Genomic DNA, 16,968 nt, shown 5'->3' with positions numbered 1-16,968 from the left:
AAACCTAGCATAAAATCTATACCTGTGCATTTTATCCATTATCCCATATAATCCTAGAAAGACCATTCTACAGGTAAGGAAACTGAAATACAGAAAAGTAGAGGAACTTGCCCAAGGTTACATTAGCAAGTATGACAACCAGGGTTCAAACCGGAGGCCACAGCTTAACTGTTCTCTAATACACCAAGTCCTTTGGGTTTAAACTCAACAGTATGGGGAGCCAGCGGAAAGGTGTTCACAGTCACCACTTGCTTTGTTTCTTCTATATATCTTCTCCTAATGGTCTCAGTTTTCTCTTTGGGGAGAGCAGAGGGAAAATGCAGAGGAGATTTTAGCTTCAGAAAACTCTTCTGGGGAGTTCCTGTCCTGGTGCAGTGGGAATGAATCTGACTGGGAACCACAAGGTTGTGGGTTCAAGCCCTGGCCTTGCTCAGTGGGTTAAGGATCTGGCGTTGCCAGGAGCTGTGGTGTAGGTCGCAGACTCTGCTCGGATCCTGGATTGCTGTGGCTGTGATGTAGGCCAGCAGCTGCAGCTCTGATTGGATACCTAGTCTGGGAACCTCCATATGCTGTGGGTGCTGGCCCTGAAAAGCAAAAAATAAATAAAAAGAAAACCCTTCTGATTATCCTCCCTCTCCAGGATGACCTGTATCTCACCTGAATCTCTAGCATATCTTGCATTTAGGGGCTTCATCACTGATTGCCACTGCTGTTTACATAAGACTTTATTACTTTAAAGCTCCGAGGGCTTATTTTGTGTTTTCAAACTTACCATGTTGGTAAAACAAGTAATAGCATCATTTACAGATAGCGAATAGGAAGTTAAGAGAGACTAAATGATTGGGAAATCGCATCTCTGGGCCGCGATTTCTTTACCTGTAAAATGAAGTGGGTGAACTACCTTTTACTTTGCAACAACAAAACATTTATCGTTCTAGGCCTCCTTAAAGTTGGGAAGCTATTCTGAAGCAAATTCACTTTCATAACTCAGATGTATTTCTACTGGATCATTGTGGGAAATAAAGCCTGGAGCTCCCCAGGCAACCCGGAGGGATTGAGCACGGGGTCACCCCAAGGGCCCTGGCTCTGCGCAGCAGCTTCAGAAAAAGCAAGTACCACAGGGCGGCGGAACGGCTTTTGCGGGCGCTGGGGACGCGTTTGGGGGACGGACCGGGGAAACGAACTGTGCTGCACCATCAGGTGTACTCCCGGCTGCCGCTGACCGATGAGGTGTCGTTTACGTCCCGGCTGCCCGGGTGGGCTTGAGCCTCTGGCTCCCAGGTGACGGTCGGAGGAGGCCGCAGGCTCAGGACCTGCTTGTTCCCGCGGCGTACACGGCGGGCTGACCTTGGCTGCTGCTCTCGCCGACCTTGGCCGAGGGTCGGAGCCAATGGCGGCCTGGGCTGTTGTCAACCTGAGCAGGGCTGCTGCCCGATGCTTGCGGGCTCGAGACCCTGGGGTCCGGGAGGCTCTTTTGCGCGCCTCCCAGTCTGAGCCTCCAGATTGGAGCTTCGCCTGGGGCCGAATGCTGCACGTCACTGCGGCGGTTCCTGCCGGGCACAACAAGTGGTCCAAAGTCCGGCACATCAAGGGTCCCAAGGACACCGAAAGGAGTCGCATCTTCTCCAAGCTCAGTCTGAGCATTCGCCTAGCGGTTAAAGGTGAGAACCTGACTGTCGCCCACCGCTGGCTGCCCCTGCCCTCACTATGTCCACCGCTTCCCTTGCCTGCCAGAGCTGGGCCAGGGCCCACCCGGATTCTCAGCCTTTCATTAAGAGTGAATTAAAAGCTTCTTTTCGAAAATGCTTACCCATAACCCATTCAAACACTGGAGAAAATGTTCTAAACTAACCGACAGCTAAGTAGTGAGTTGCCACTATTTTGGCAGATGGGAGTGGGAGTGGGGTGGAAATTCCTTTTTTTCTTCAACATCATAGTGGGATGTCTTCACTTACTCTTTTCTATCTCAGAAGGAGGCCCCAACCCTGATCTCAACAGCAACCTGGCCAGCATCTTAGAGGTGTGTCGCAGCAAGCACATGCCCAAGTCAACAATGGAAGCAGCACTGAAAATGGAGGTGTGTCCTCAGTGTGAGTTCTTGATATTGATCACAGCCCCTATAGGGCACATGACCATCACACACACTTTAAATTATCAGAGAGAAGGGTAGCAATATGATTTACACTCTCAGCCCGGATCCTTCTGATGACTATCTTGGCCATTGGTGATGGGAGCACAGTCAGGAATAGGATGTATATATAGACAATATATAGAACCATACAGCCAGAGTTGCTGTACGCACGTGTACGCACGTGTGCGCACGTGTACGGGCTCAGTGGGTTAAGGACTGAACATTGTCTCTATGAGGATATGGGTTCGATCCCTGGCCTTGCTCAGTGGGTTAAGGATCTGTTGTTGCCACAAGCTGCATCGAAGGTCAAAGATCTGACCTGGATCTGGTGTTGCCATGGCTGTGGCCTACGCCTCAGCTGCAGCTTGATTTGATCCTGGGCCCTGGGAACTTCCGTATGCTGCAGGTGTGGCTGTAAAAAAAAAAAAAAAAAAAAAAAAACCATACAGCCTAGGACCGTTGTGCTGAGCTGTGAGGAGATGGAATAAAAGGAGCATAGCATGGGGAAAGCCCTGATGTTAAATTGAGGAAAGGGGCGTTCCCTTCGTGGCTCAGTGGAAACAAATCTGATTATCATTCATGAGGATGCATGTTTGATCCCTGGCCTCGCTTAGTGGGTTAAGGATCCGGCGTGGTATAGGTCACAGACACGGCTCGGATCTGCTGTAGCTGTGGCTGTGGCATAGGCTGGCGGTGGTAGCTCTGATTCGACTCCCTAGCCTGGGAACCTCCATGTGCCATGGGTGTGGCCCTAAAAAAAAGAGAGACAAAAATAAATAAATAAACCAAGGAAAGGTTTTTTTTTTCTGATATTTAGTCCTTAAAGGAGAAAATAACAGTAGAAAGAGAGGTTGCACATGATAGTGATGGTGAGAGGAGCTGGGATGTAGAGCCCAGGTGTGGAAATTGTCTTCAAGCCTAGGTGAGGGGACACCTGTTCTCTGGGACAAGGGAAGGGTCTGCAGACTTAATAATCATCTCAGAAGCTAACAGTTGCTGAGTGTTTACTCCAGGTCAAGACCTTTGTGTACACTATCTCACTGAATCCTCAGAATAACCTTATGTGGAAACCGAGGCCCAGAAATATTAGGTGACTTGACCAAATCATACAGAAAATGACAGATTTGGAACTAGACAGACTCCAGAGCCTATGTTCTTACCAGCATGCATACTGCCTTCATGTCGGCTGTGGTGCTGCTCAGGCGGTTGAGGCGGAGGATTTCCCTCACCTCGTTGTCCTTTAATTTTGTGAAAGAGGAAGGAAGAAGTCATCAGTTGAAAGTTCTGGGAGACAGCAGGACCGGGTGATGGAGAGAGTGGTGATTATCAGATGCAAGGGCAGGGGACGAGCAGAGGTCGGGGGGGAGAGGTCCGGGTGAGATTGATCATTAGAGTTTTGATAGATTATTTGAATTTTGAGACCATGCTATTTGATAAGGCCCAGGTGTGTGATTTGACACAGCTTATTCAGCAGCCCACGGGTAGGCGCCCAGGTGGGCTTCATGTGGGCTAAGGTGTAGGGAGATGAGTTAGCAGGAGCAGTGGAGGCGGGGAACAAAGCTGGGAGATGGCTGATTGATTGCTCGTGGACCAGAGAAACAGACTCCCTTCCAAGTAAGGGGTGGTACTTCAAAAGCTGGTCCAAGGGCCTCCTCTCAGAACGGGAAGACAAAAATAAAGACTTAGAACCTAGGCTCCAGCCCAGAGACACCCCCCCGCCACCACCACAATTGAGTCAACTTTGTGGTGCCTGTGGTTCTGGGAGGGAATTAGGAAACAGGAAAATGTGCTTGTGTTGTTTATTGCAGAAAACCAAGGACATTCATTTGTTGTATGAGGGCCGAGGCCCTGGTGGCTCTTCTCTTCTCATTGAGGCATTATCTAACAGTGGCTCCAAGTGCCTCTCGGACATCAAACATATCCTGAACAAGAATGGGTAGGTGTGTTTCTGGGGAGAGCGGAAGGGGACAGAGTCTTTAGGTTCCAGTTCTGTGCAGTGAAAATAACTGTTGTTCCTGGTGGTGTGTCAAGTTTTACCCACTTTATCCTCAGCAGAATCCAAATGGGATAAATATATTCTCCTTTAATGGGTTCTATAGTAGACAGGATCCAAAAGACTTGTTCATCAGGTGTAGTCCCATTATCCCGTCTGTAGTCACATAATGGCCAGTCTTAGAAAGTACCACCTGGGCTAGAATCTTAATTGCCCTGAGTTGATGAGCAAAGTCTTTGCATCTTCCAAACTCCAGTCAGGGCAGAAAATCGAAGGTGGGGCTATGTCTGGATTATTCCCTTGCCCAGGGGTAGGTGTTCAGGAAGAGAGCTGCTCCCTTTCTGTATAAACTCCAGGGGCTGGGTGGGAATGAGTGCTTTGCAGTGCTTGCTGGAGGCTGAGTGTCTAAAGGCCTTCATTCTGGCCCATTTCCTTTCCTATTAGGGGAATGATGGCTGAAGGAGCTCGCCACTTCTTTGACAAAAAGGGAGTGATAGTGGTTGGAGTGGAGGACAGAGAGAAGAAAGCTGTGAACCTAGAGCGTGCCCTGGAGCTGGCAATTGAAGCAGGGGCTGAGGATGTCAAGGAAACTGAAGACGAAGAGGAAAAGAACATTTTTAAAGTGAGTGGGAAGCTTGGGTATTGGGCGGCCTTCCGAGAGGGCCTAATAGACACATTAAGGCCTGCTTCTCTCCGTTTCTTCTTTCCTGTGCCCGGGGTACGGGAGTTAAAGAGCTCACATATTACACAAACAGTTATTAGTGAGTATTGGATAGGGCTTACTCTCCTGAGGACAATGAGTACGATCCAGAACATGGAACACTTGTCTCTGCCAGTGAAGACCCAAACTCAGTGGAATGCCACAGTAATTCCATTCAGATTTTGTAAACTTCTGTCTGGCTTTGTCGTGTTACCTCCTTACCTCCAGACTTTCCTTTGCTCCTAGTTTGTTTGTGATGCCTCTTCACTGCACCAAGTGAGGAAGAAGCTGGACTCCCTGGGCCTGTGTTGTGTGTCCTGTATGCTAGAGTTCATCCCCAACACAAAGGTGCAGCTGGCTGACCCCGAGCTGGAGCAGGCTGCCCATCTCATCCAGGCCCTCAGCAACCACGACGACGTGATCCACGTCTATGACAACATTGAGTAGCCAGGCCGTACCTGCTGCCAGGCAGCCTCTTCTGGAGCACAAGCCTCTGAGACTCAAGCAGACGGGGGAGTCTAGCAGGTCAGGAAGCATGAGACCTGCAACTTTGTGGCCAAGGGAATGCCCGCGCTTTGTGAGGCCTCCGTGTCAGCATGGCTGGTGTCTAGAGTCCTCTTGGATGAGTTCCCTCCAACATCCTTCTGGATGCAAGGTGCAGCCAGTTAGCTGGTCAGACTCTGATCTCAGGAATGTGGCCCTCGTGGGGATGGTCGGTGCCCCATGTGCTGGAAACTGCTGTGAAATAATAACAGTGATTGACCTGGGTCGCTGCAGTGCTGTTGTATTGCTCTTGAGTTTTCCTGGGTCTGTCCAGTTGTTGGGATCCTCAACTTCCCCTCAAGTCTATGGGCTTAGTTCCACTACTCCAGTCCCAAGATGTTTATTTTTTTTTTGCTTGGCCATGGAAGTGTAGCTCTCTCCAGGTACCCTGTGCTCTAGTGCTACTCTAATGGCCTAAACCTGATATTTATTCACGCAACTAACATGCGTGAATAGGTTATCAGACACCTACTGTGTACCAGGAACTGTACTTACAAGCCGTTAATTGATGCCCCGTGTTAGATCCTGCTCTGAGACATAGGACCTTAGGGAAGACAAGGGAATGCTCTCTGATTGATTGAGCTGCTGTGCCCGCATTCTTGTTCTCTTTGTATGGCCTTTGTGCCTTTCTTTTGTCAAAGTGATTTCCCACTCTAGGCCAGTGGGAAATCAACTGCCAGTGGTAAGGAACTTCAAGGCCCTGGCCTCGTTCAGTGGGTCCCTGTGTTTTGAGATTTGTCAGATTGGACCTGTCAGTGGGCTGCACTCAGAAAAGGCTATAACCCAGAAGTCTCATTGTGGCTCAGCAGTAACGAGCCCGACTAGTATCCATGAGGATGTGGGTTCGATCCCTGGCCTCAATCAGTGAGTTAAGGATCCAGCATCACTGTGAGCTGTGGTATAGGTCGAAGATGCAGCTTGGATCCTGGGTTGCGGTGGCTGTGGTGTAGGTTGACAGCTATAGCTACGATTTGATCCCTAGCCTGGGAACTTCCATATGCCGCTGGTGTGGCCCTAAAAAGCGGAAAAAAAAAAAAAAAAAAAACCACGAGTGTGTGAGAGAGAAAAGGCGATACCAAGCTGGTTTTGAAAGCTGCTTGATGCTCAGAAATGCCCATCCCATCTGTGATGCCATATAATAGGGCACTGGGAACTGGAAAGGAAATGAGAACAGGAGGAAGGGTGAAGGGCTGAGTCAGAAGTCTGGCCAGATGGGAAATAGCGCCTTGGTGCCTTTTGCTCCTAAAAGTTACTTCTGAGTTTAAAGAGACCAGAAGTGCCAGCCACCTGTACTGGAGCCCATCAAGCATGTCCGGCCTGGAGTGGCTTTTTTTGCGGGGAGGGTGTTTTGGCCATGCCCATGGCATGCAGAAGTTCTGGGGCCAGGGATCAAACCTGAGCCACAGCAGCGACAACACTGAATCCTTTATCTCTAGGCAACTGGAGAACTCCTGGAGTGGCTTTTTGGTCCCTGTTATTCACCTTATAAATTGTTTAAGCCAGTTCTGAGCTCAGAGTCACTTTTCTGAAGGAGACTTAGGTAAATGAGGATGGAAAATAATTAAAAACAAACTGTCTGTGAATGATAACTTTACCTTCTAGGAAGAAGAGATTATTAATTCCATAATGACTTCAACAGCTGGAGCGTGAAGGCTAAGGGGAGGAAAACCAATTAAATAATCCATTATTATGCCAAAGGATACATGCTTATACCTCATTTCATATTCATGATACTACCTGGAATTCTAGTTTTTATAGGAGATAATGCATCTAAATATCTTAATAGCACACCATTAAAATAGGACAACATAAAGTTTAAATGCCCCTTTATAAGATTCTTTCATATTTTATTTGATTTTTAAAACCTATAAAATAGGCCAAATATTTTATGCATAGATGATCTCATACCAAGCAAGTAAGAACTACATCTTGTAGGATTCCCACTGTGGCACAGTGGGTTAATGGTCTAGCTTGTCTCTGTGGAGGTGCCAGTTTGATCCCTGGTCCTGGAGCAATGCATTAAGGATCCACCGTTGCTGCAGCTGTGGTATAGGTCACTGCTCCGGCTCAGGTTTGATCCCTGGCCCGGGAACTTCCATATGCCATGGGTGTGACTGGAAAAAAAAAAAAACAACTACATCATCTTATATTGATAGGCCTTGTTTTTGTTTTTGTCTTTTTAGGGCCCCGCCTACCGCATATGGAGGTTCACAGGCCAGGGGTCAAATTGGAGCTGTAGTCACTGGCCTGTGCCACAGCCACAGCAGTGCAGGATCTGAGCTGCAACTTCGACCTACACCACAGCTCAGGGCAACGCTGGAACCTCAACCCACTGAGCGAGGCCAGGGATCAAACCCACAACCTCATGGTTCCTAGTCGGATTCATTAACCACTGAGCCACAATGGGAACTCCTGAATGTAATAATTTCTGATGTGAGAAATCTGTATATAGGAAGCCCACTCTAAAAGGGAACTTGGTTATTCACAAGAATAGTCCTCTAATATGATTTGTTAATCTGAATTCTTGTGTAACCAGTTTTCTTGCAACAAGGCATGTTAGACAGCTCTGCACTGACCCCTGGTGGTGCTGTGCAGTCTTCATGCAGTTAATATGAGAAAGACAAAAATGGAAGCTGACTTGGACTTGTTCTGCCTCTAAATTTAGTAAAGAGACACTTAGCTACATAGATTCAATAATTATTTATAATTATTTAATGAATAATTAAGAGGATATAAATTATCCTGTCATTAGAAATTATTTTTCAGGGGTTCCCATCATGGCTCAGTGGTTAATGAATCCCACTAGGAACCGTGAGGTTTTGGGTTCAATCCCTGGCCTTGCTCAGTGGGTTAAGGATCCGGCGTTGCTGTGAGCTGTGGTGTAGGTTGCAGATGCAGCTCGGATCCCACATTGCTTTGGCTGTGGTGTAGGCCAGGAGCTACAGCTCTGATCCGACCCCTAGCCTAGGAACCTCCATAAGCCACAGGTACGGCCCTAAAAAGACCAAAAATATATATATATCTCTATATATTTTTCAAAGAATATTTTATGTCAGATAAAATGTTTATATAGGAGTTCCCGTCATGGCGCAGTGGTTAATGAATCCGACTAGGAACCATGAGGTTGTGGGTTCGGTCCCTGCCCTTGCTCAGTGGGTTAACGATCCGGCGTTGCCGTGAGCTGTGGTGTAGGTTGCAGGTGTGGCTCGGATCCCGCGTTGCTGTGGCTCTGGTGTAGGCCGGTGGCTACAGCTCCGATTCAACCCCTAGCCTAGGAACCTCCATATGCCGCGGGAGCGGCCTAAGAAATAGCAACAACAACAACAACAACAACAACAACAAAAAAGACCAAAAAAAATGTTTATATACTGTTAAGAGAAAAACAAAAAGATGCAAAACTATATATATAGTATGGTCCAAATTTTAAAATATATATAATACTGTCTATATAAACTTTCTGAAAAAGACTAGAAGGAAGTATACCAAAATATCAAAACTGGTTATCTCTGGGTGGTAATGTTATAACTGAGTTTTGTTTTCTATAATCATGTACTACTTTTATCACGGGAACATTTTTAAAAAAAGAAAACTAGTGACATTATGTCCAATTAGACAGTGTGAGAGGCCAGGATTCAGGCGCACCTTAAAGTCAAAAGAATGGGCTCTGGGAGTTCCTGTTGTTGTGCAGCGACTAGTAACCATGAGGTTTTGGGTTCGATCCCTGGCCCTGCTCAGTGTGTTAAGGATCTGGCATTGCCGTGAGCTGTGGTGTAGGTTGCAGACACTGCTCGGATCCCTTGTTGCTGTGACTGTGGTGTAGGCCAGCGGCTATAGCTCCGATTCAACCCCTAGCCTGGGAACCTCCATGTGCGTGAGTGTAGCCCTAAGAAGCGGGGGTGGAAAAAAAAGAATGGGGTCTGGTCCTGGCTAGCCTTTGTCTTACCGTTGGTCATCTAGCAACACAAAATCACTTAGTGCCTTGAGCTGCCTTTGGCTCACTTTTAAGTGTCCTTTTGGTGGGATGGAAGCATCAGTGACAGGCTCTGTCCATAGCCTTGACTCTTACAAGAGGTGCCTAGGTGCCACATAGCTGCCACACCAATGCTAGGGGGCCCCGGCTGAAATGAACAGGTCCCATGAAGGTTCTGCCTCCAGCCAACTATGGAAATTCAACTATATGGCTGAGTTACTTTTTTCTTCTCTGGAAAACATGTAGCACAGCTATCAATAAAGCTTTATACTCTAATAAGAGTCCTCAACTTTTGAATCCCTAGGAGCTCCTCTGGAGGCGTTCTATGAAGAGAAAATAAATGAGCCAGGATTTCTCATAAAAGGAGTGTCGTGATAGATACCACACTAGTCTTGACCAAAATCACTTTTTCTCTTTTCCTATCCCTAGACAGTGAGTGGGAAAGCAGTTTTTAACTTTCTTTTCATCTTTCATTTGTGCCAAAGAGGTAACATGTATTGTTTTTTAAAAAATAAAACCTTATAGAAATATGTAACAAAAGTCCCATCTTAAATACAACCACCTAAAATACAACCACCATTAACAATCTATTCTATTCATTGGTACCAATCTGCTGGGAAACAAATTCTGTCTCTGCCAATTGCTAGCAACCTTGGAGAAGAACCTAACCTCTTTATATTTGTTTCTTCCTCTATAAAATGGGCATAATAATAGCATCTGTTCCATGGGGCTCTTTTGAGAAGTTAATATGTGCTAAGCACTTAAAACACTGTCTGGCAATGGTAAGTGTTCAATAAATGTTGGCCTTTTTCCCCCCACTAAGTGTGAGTGAACATTTTTAAAAACTGAAATGTGGCGTCCTGTTGTGGCTCAGTGGGTTACTAATTCAACTCGTACCCATGAGGATGCGGATCTGATCCCCGACCTCGATCAGTGGGTTAAGGATCTGGCATTGCCATGAGCTGTGGTGTAGGTTGCAGATGTGGCTTGGATCCTACATTGGTATTGCTGTGGTGTAGGCTGGCAGCTGTAGCTCTAATTTGACGCTAGCCTGGGAACTCCATATGCTGCAGGTGGAGCCCTAAAATGAAAAAAAATAAAAATTGAAATGTGATTTTTTTTTTTTTTTTTTTGCTTTTTAGGGCCACACCTGTGGCATATAGAGGTTCCCAGGCTAGGGGTTGAATCACAGCTACAGCTGCTGGCCTACACTACAGCCACAGCAACGGGGGATCCAAGCCACATCTTTGACCTACACCACAGTTCATGGCCAGATTCTTAACCCACTGAGTGAAGCCAGGGATCAAACCCGCAACTTCATGGCTAGAAGTTGAATCTAAATGGTTAGATTCATTTCTGTTGCACAACAACGGGAACTCTGAATATTCTTTTTTTGATGAACATTCTTTAGCATTACTCTCTTGCAGACTATTTAGGATAAATTTATAGAAGTGGAATTTCAAAAGGAAAAGCAATTTTTCTTTAGAAGTAAATGTCAATATATAAAAATGTAAGATGTAAAAATCTTCTGTGTACCTCATTCCTTAACAATGCAGATAAACTGGTCCAACTGGTAATCTGAATATATTCCACTTTACATCTGAATTAAAAGAATATTCATCAAATCAGGTGATAGGATTTTTGGGTTGTTTTTTTTACAGCAAATTTCATTGAGCTGTCCCTTAAGGGAATTTATTCATTTGTATTTGTTGTTCCCTGTCACGTGTCCTGTGCTCTTGAAAGAAAAAAAGGAAACTGTGCAGCTGGTGTGTGATTGGCTCCCTGATGGGATCAGTACTTTCTGTAGCATGGAAGTGTTGGAGATGGCTGACTAAGAGATAAACTATGGAAATGAAGCCTTCAACGAAAGCAGTTGCTGGGAAGACTCTTCAGCTAAAGACTTATGTAGAGTTGCATTGCAGTTCCCTACTATGTGTGAGGCACTATTCTACATGCTGGTGATAGATCAGTGAACAGGAATGAAATCCCTGCTCCTACATGGCTTATGTTCATTATAGTTGGAGGAAGGAAAAATAAGTATATCATTTCAGGCACTATGAAGAAAAATAAGGTATAATATGGAAATACAGAATGATGGAGGGGAGAGAGGCCGTTTTGTGTGGGGGTAGTCGAGCACTCTGAAGAGTTGATATTTGAGCAGAGTCTTGAATGAAGTGCAGAATTAGCCCTAGGAACCTCTTAGGAAAGAGCATTCTAGGGAGAACAAATGGCAAGTGCAAAGGTCCTGAGGTGAGAGGTCCTGAGCTTGGTAGGTTCGGGTATGGTAAGAAGGCATTGTAGGAGTTCCTGATGTGGTGTAGCAGAAACGAATTTGACTAAGAACCATGAGGTTTCAGGTTCGATCTCTGGCCTCACTCAGTCGGTTAAGGATCCAGCATTGCCAGGAGCTGTGGTGTAGGTCACAGACGTGGCTCGGATCTGGCATTGCTGTGGCTCTGGTGTAGGCCGGCAGCAACAGCTCCGGTTAGACCCCTAGCCTGGGAACCTCCATACGCCATGAGTGCGGCCCTAAAAAGACAAAAAAAAAAAAAGGCAGCGTGGCTGGAGGATAGTGATTAAGGGAGTGGGAGAGAAGAGGTAGGAGAGGGTGGCTGGGGCCAGCTCCTGTTGTACCTGGAAAGCCATGGCAGAGTTTGGGTTCTATTCTAAGTGGGATGGGAAGCCATTGGAGAATTTCGAGCAGGGGAATGACATGGTCTGAGTTTACATTTTACAAGGATCACTCTGGCAACTGTGCAGAGAAGCCTTTGTTGGGTGGCCACAGAGGAAACAGACCAGTTGGGCAGCAAGGGTAGTCATCCAGTAGAGAGGGTGGTGGCTTGCACTAGAGTGGACATGCTGAGGAGTAGTTGGATCCAGGTGTATTTTGTAAGGAGTGCTGAAGACTTGCTGAATGATTGGATATAGGGATGTTCGGGGAAGAGTGAAACCAAGGAAGACTCCTCCTAGGTTTGTATTTTAACAACGGGGAAAACAGGAGCAAGGTTTTGGGGCAAGTGGGGAGAATCAAGAGTCAGTATAAAACATATTAAATTGGAGACGTATTTTAGACATTCTAAGAGAAGCTACTGAATAGACTTTTGAATACAGGCAATGGAGTGGTTACTAGATTTCCAGTGGCATAAATATCATTCCATAGCCCAATGAAATTAAGAGTCAGATCTGAGCCTCAGACTGGCAGATTGTGACCTCAAGCACTGGCCTCTTACACACATTCTCAACAGGGGTGATATCCCCAACAGGATGAAAAATGATTCTTTTTTTCTCTTTTTACAGCCACACCTGGAATACGTGTATTGAAAATTCCTGGGCTAGGGATCGAATCAGAGCTGTAGCTGGGGCCAATGCCACAGACACAGCAATACTGGATCCAAGCTGCATCTTAGACCTATGCCACAGCTTGCGGCAACCCGGATTCTTAACAAGCAAGGCCAGGGATCAAACCCACATCTTCACAGAGACGTCGGGTCCTCAACCACTGAGCCACAACAGGATTTCCAAAAAAGGATTGAAAAATATCTTAGATATTATATAGGATGTCACCTTCAAAGCTCAACCCTACCTGACAAAAACCTCATTCCTTAGTATTTAATTTCTCTCATTAGGGAGAATTTAATTAAGTAGTTAAAATTTTTTTTCTTGTGGGGGTAGTGATAAAAAAACAGTTGAGAAACTTTGGTCAGTGCAAGATCACAGCCTTTTAGGATCCAGCATTGCCGTGAGCTGTGGGTAGGTCACAGATGCAGCTTGGATCCACTATTGTCTTGGCTTTGGCATAGGGCAGACATACAGCTCTGATTCAGCCCCTAGTCTGGGAACTTCCATATGTTGCAGGTATGGCTGTAAAAAGAACATGACATTTGGGTGTCAGACCTGATAGGTATCCTGGCTCTACCTCTTGGACATGGTCCTTAACCTCTCTGAACTTTTGTGTGTGTATGTTTTTAGGGCCGCACCCACAGCATATGGAAGTTCCCAGACTAGGGGTCAAATTGGAGCTGCAGCTGCCAGCCACAGCCACAGCAATGCCAGATCCGAGCTGCACCTGTGACATATACCACAGCTCACTGGCAACACCGGATCCTTAACTCAGTGGACGGAGCCAGGTATCGAAATGTCCCTTCTCATGGATATTAGTCCCACTAAGCCACAATGGGAACTTCTGAATGTAACTTTCGTCTTTCAAATACAATTACTATTTACTTCAGAGTTATTGAAAAGATGAGATGATGTGGCTGGCGTATGGAAAATGATTCATAAATATTAATTCTCTCCCCTTTACCTTCCCTTCCTAGAAAAGAGATTATTATAGTTAAGGAACTGCAATAAACTGGGTAGGGATCTAATTAAGTGAGAAAATGACAGACTTAAAAGCTTCCTGAAAGAAAAAAAACCCAAAAAACTCAGCAGACAAGAGGCCTGATTAAATATGGGGGTGGGGTGGGGTGGGGAGGTGGTCCTAAAGAAAGAGGGAAGTCTAAGGTAATCCTCAAGAGATTTGACACCCAAGGCCGTCTCCACTAAAGATTCTTAGTTTACAGTTGAAAATGGCACCAGAGGAAGATGATTCTGGCGCCCTTGATTAAAGTGATTACATTACACTTTAAGCAGGAACCAAAGGAAGGGAGCCTGTATTAATTGTGGTGGACTTATAGACTCTGAAGATCTGGGTGTATAACATGTTGAACAATGCGGGTTGGGAAAATTAGTTATGGGCACTCTTTTGAAATACGCAGTCAGTACAATTGTTTTAAAACAATATTCAGAGGCACGGGAAAATATGTTAAGCACACTACAAAACAGTATGAAGCCATTTTTGTCAAACGTTGCATATTTAGATAGGAAAGAGATAAAATATCCTGAGGTGGAATTTTTATTTCATTTAAAATATTTTTTGATACAAAGAGCTTGTGTTGCTTTTATGACCAGAAATTTTTTTTTTTCTTCCCGAAAGAACCCCTTTGACCTCGCCACTTAGTAGTTTCAGCCGTTGGCCAGCAGATTCCTAAGGTTCGCTTTCCGGCACTACCCTAGCTCCTTGGAGTGTATGTATAGCCCTCGAGGTGTGAGAAACAGAAAAAGGCGGGCAGTGGTAAGCCACTCCTGCGCAGCGTCTGGAGGACTGGCCAGTGCCCGGCGGCAGATATGGCCACACGCAGGGAAGCACTCAGAGCTTATTGCGCGCCTAGTGTGGGCACAGGGAGAAGGACGTCAACTTCAGGGACCGCCGAGAGCCGGACGGCGGGAGGCCAAGGGGGCCCTCTAGCCTCGTTCCCAAACTCCAGCACCAAAGCAGCAGGCGGGGAACAGCGCCAGCCCGCGCGCCAGTGGAGCCTTCGCTGACTGACGGGAGGTGGGCGTGTGGGCGGAGCCTCAAGCATTAGCTGTGATTGGAACAACCAACACCTCCCGGGAGAGAGGGGGCCAGCCTGCTAGGGATGCGCAGAGGAGGGTGCTCGGAACCCTCTACGCGATTGGCTAGCAGCGGAGTGAACGAGACAATGTTTCTATGATTGGCAGATGGTAGCCCGCCCTCGGAAACCTCCTTGGCTTCGACTATTGGTATCCTGCGAGAGTAGGCGGGATTGGTTCTTTGAGTGGTGCTGATGATTAGCTGGCGGCTGAAAGTGGGGTGTTGGAGAGAGCTGGGGGAGATGGGGCGGCGGGGGCAGCACTTCCTCCTTGTTATTGGCTGGTGAAGTGAGTGGAGGGGTGGTACCAAGGCCCAGCGAATGCCTGGGATTGGCGGGCGCTGCGATGAGTGACAGACAAGGGGGCGAGCTGCGCGACCAGCGGTTTGTTTTTCGGAGCGTTCCTGAGGTGGAGAACGGTGGCCGGACGGAGAGACTGCGGGACTGAGGGACTAGCTGGCGGGCGGGCCGAGCGGCGCCGCCGAGGCCGGGCTGGGCCGAGCCGAGGAGAGCCGGGGATGTAGCGGGCCACCCTGCCCATGCCACAGCGCCCGGTCGCGGGCGGAGCCGGAGCCGGAGCCTGGGGAGGCGGCGGGGGCCCCGAGTGCAGCCCGCGCCCCCCGCGCGGAGCCAGGCCCGCTGCCGTCCCCGCCGCCCGGGCCCCCGGCATGCAGCCCCGGCTGCGGAGGTGACACTCGGGCCCTAGCCGCCGCCGCCGCCATCGCCACCATGGGTGAGTGTCGCCACCGCCCCGGCCTGTGCCCGCGCTGCTTCGCGTCGCCCCGCCCCGGGCTGAGGGGAGGAGGACCCTGGGCCGCCGCCTGACAGGCATGGACAGCCCGCCCGACCCGGGCTGTGGACCGCCGGCGCCCGCCCGCCCGCCCGCCGCGCTCGCGGCTCAGCGGTTCCTCGGCCGGGGCGGGGATTCTGGCTTCCCCGGCCCGCGCGGGCGGTCCTGCCCGGCAGAGCCCACTCCGTAGCCTCCTTCCGGGCCGCGCGGCTGGCGCACCCCGGGGAAGCGGCGGCGGGTCGAGGGCCCATGTTCGGCGGGGCAGCTCGCTCGGCCCAAACGAGCCGGACCGCGAGCCCGAGGGCGGGGGAGCGCGAGCGCAGTGTGGGGCCCGGGCTGGAGGCTGGTGCAGGCCCAGCTGCTGTTGTGTCTTTTCCTTGATTTGCTTTTTTTTCCTGCCTGTGTCATTTCCTTCCCTTTGCTCACACAGGCCGGCCTGTGAGAGTTCCCGGGGCTTGCTCTCGAGCCCTGTGCGCTCCCCAGAGCGCGGGGGTGGGGGTGCGCCGAGGGGGGGCATGCAGGGAGATAGGCTAGGAGGTTATTAAAACCGCAATCACAGTTATCAACCTTATCAACCGCGCGGTTGAGAAAAGCGAGCTGCACGCAGGTTGCTGGAGGTTAGAAATTGGCCGCGGACTGCCAGTTATAATACACATTTTACTTTTGAAAAATCTTGTTGCAGTGTTTTACGTCCATTATTTTAATCTAACGGTATTCCTGAAATTATGTAACTTTAGAGAGAAACGTTCACTACACAATCTCTGTGAAAGCATTTCCTTTTTAATCGGTATTTGCAATTTCTGTTGTGAAGATGTAATCTAAGAAAAGCTTTTAATGTCTTCCACACGCAGCATTTGAACTGAATTATATTTCACGTCCTTTTTGGTAATTTAGCAAATGACTATTGGACTAGATTAAGTAGCAGATAACATTTTAGATGTGCTTTGCTTCTCTTGTTGAATCTTTTGATATCGTTGTCTTCAGCGGCAAGTTTTGCAATTTGATATCGTCCTAAACAATCAAGTGGTAGACTTGAGTAAAACGATTATTTGCAAAGCCATTGATTGCATCTGTGAAGAGCAGAACATTAATGTTTTCTTTGCCCTGTAGCAAGGTCAAGTCATTTTTGTAGGAGGTTAAGTGTTTTCTGTGTCATATTTGGCAGATATTCTTTTGCTGCCCATCTTTGCACTCTGGCTTTGAATGAATTGCCTTGTTCTACTCCATGCTGCCCCTCATACAGCAAGGGATGGGTATGTTCATTTCTTGGACTTACTGTTTCCTTCCCATGATTTACTTCAGAAGTGCTTGCTTCTGTGACAGTAAGCAGAAAAGGAATCCAGTGAGGCTGAGGCCTGGTATTTAAATACATAATTCAACAAACGCTTATTGAACATTTACTACAAATA

The 16,968-nt window shown here is 47.8% G+C and overlaps 2 protein-coding genes across 4 annotated transcripts in view; both read left to right on the top strand.

Annotated features, from left to right (window-relative positions):
* TACO1 (translational activator of cytochrome c oxidase 1) lies at positions 1,003–5,600 on the top strand. Of its 2 annotated transcripts, none has more exons than XM_005668679.3 (5): positions 1,003–1,661; positions 1,974–2,077; positions 3,940–4,067; positions 4,569–4,746; positions 5,071–5,600. In XM_005668679.3, exons 1-5 carry the CDS (start codon positions 1,391–1,393, stop codon positions 5,269–5,271), a joined length of 882 nt encoding a protein of 293 aa, XP_005668736.1. In that variant the 5' UTR covers positions 1,003–1,390; the 3' UTR covers positions 5,272–5,600.
* The window catches only part of MAP3K3 (mitogen-activated protein kinase kinase kinase 3), a 69,806-nt gene continuing 67,962 nt past the window's right edge, over positions 15,125–16,968 (top strand). For both annotated transcript variants that reach the window (XM_003131293.6, XM_003482965.4), the window contains exon 1: positions 15,125–15,502. In XM_003131293.6, the coding sequence (XP_003131341.3) occupies positions 15,499–15,502 (4 nt within the window). In that variant the 5' untranslated portion in view covers positions 15,125–15,498. The remainder of the gene's footprint in view (positions 15,503–16,968) is intronic.

Source organism: Sus scrofa, chromosome 12 (assembly GCF_000003025.6).
Source record: "Sus scrofa isolate TJ Tabasco breed Duroc chromosome 12, Sscrofa11.1, whole genome shotgun sequence".
In the NCBI taxonomy this organism is placed as follows: Eukaryota; Metazoa; Chordata; class Mammalia; order Artiodactyla; family Suidae; genus Sus; species Sus scrofa.
Note: the sequence above shows the minus strand (reverse complement) of the source record. Positions and strands in the feature narration are given on the sequence as shown.

Coding starts and splice junctions, on each gene's coding strand:
- TACO1 (XM_005668679.3), top strand. CDS start 1,391: ATGGCGGCCTGGGCTGTTGTCAACCTGAGCAGGGCTGCTGCCCGATGC. Junction 4,068..4,568: donor CATATCCTGAACAAGAATGG/GTAGGTGTGTTT, acceptor CTTTCCTATTAG/GGGAATGATGGCTGAAGGAG. Junction 4,747..5,070: donor AGGAAAAGAACATTTTTAAA/GTGAGTGGGAAG, acceptor CTTTGCTCCTAG/TTTGTTTGTGATGCCTCTTC.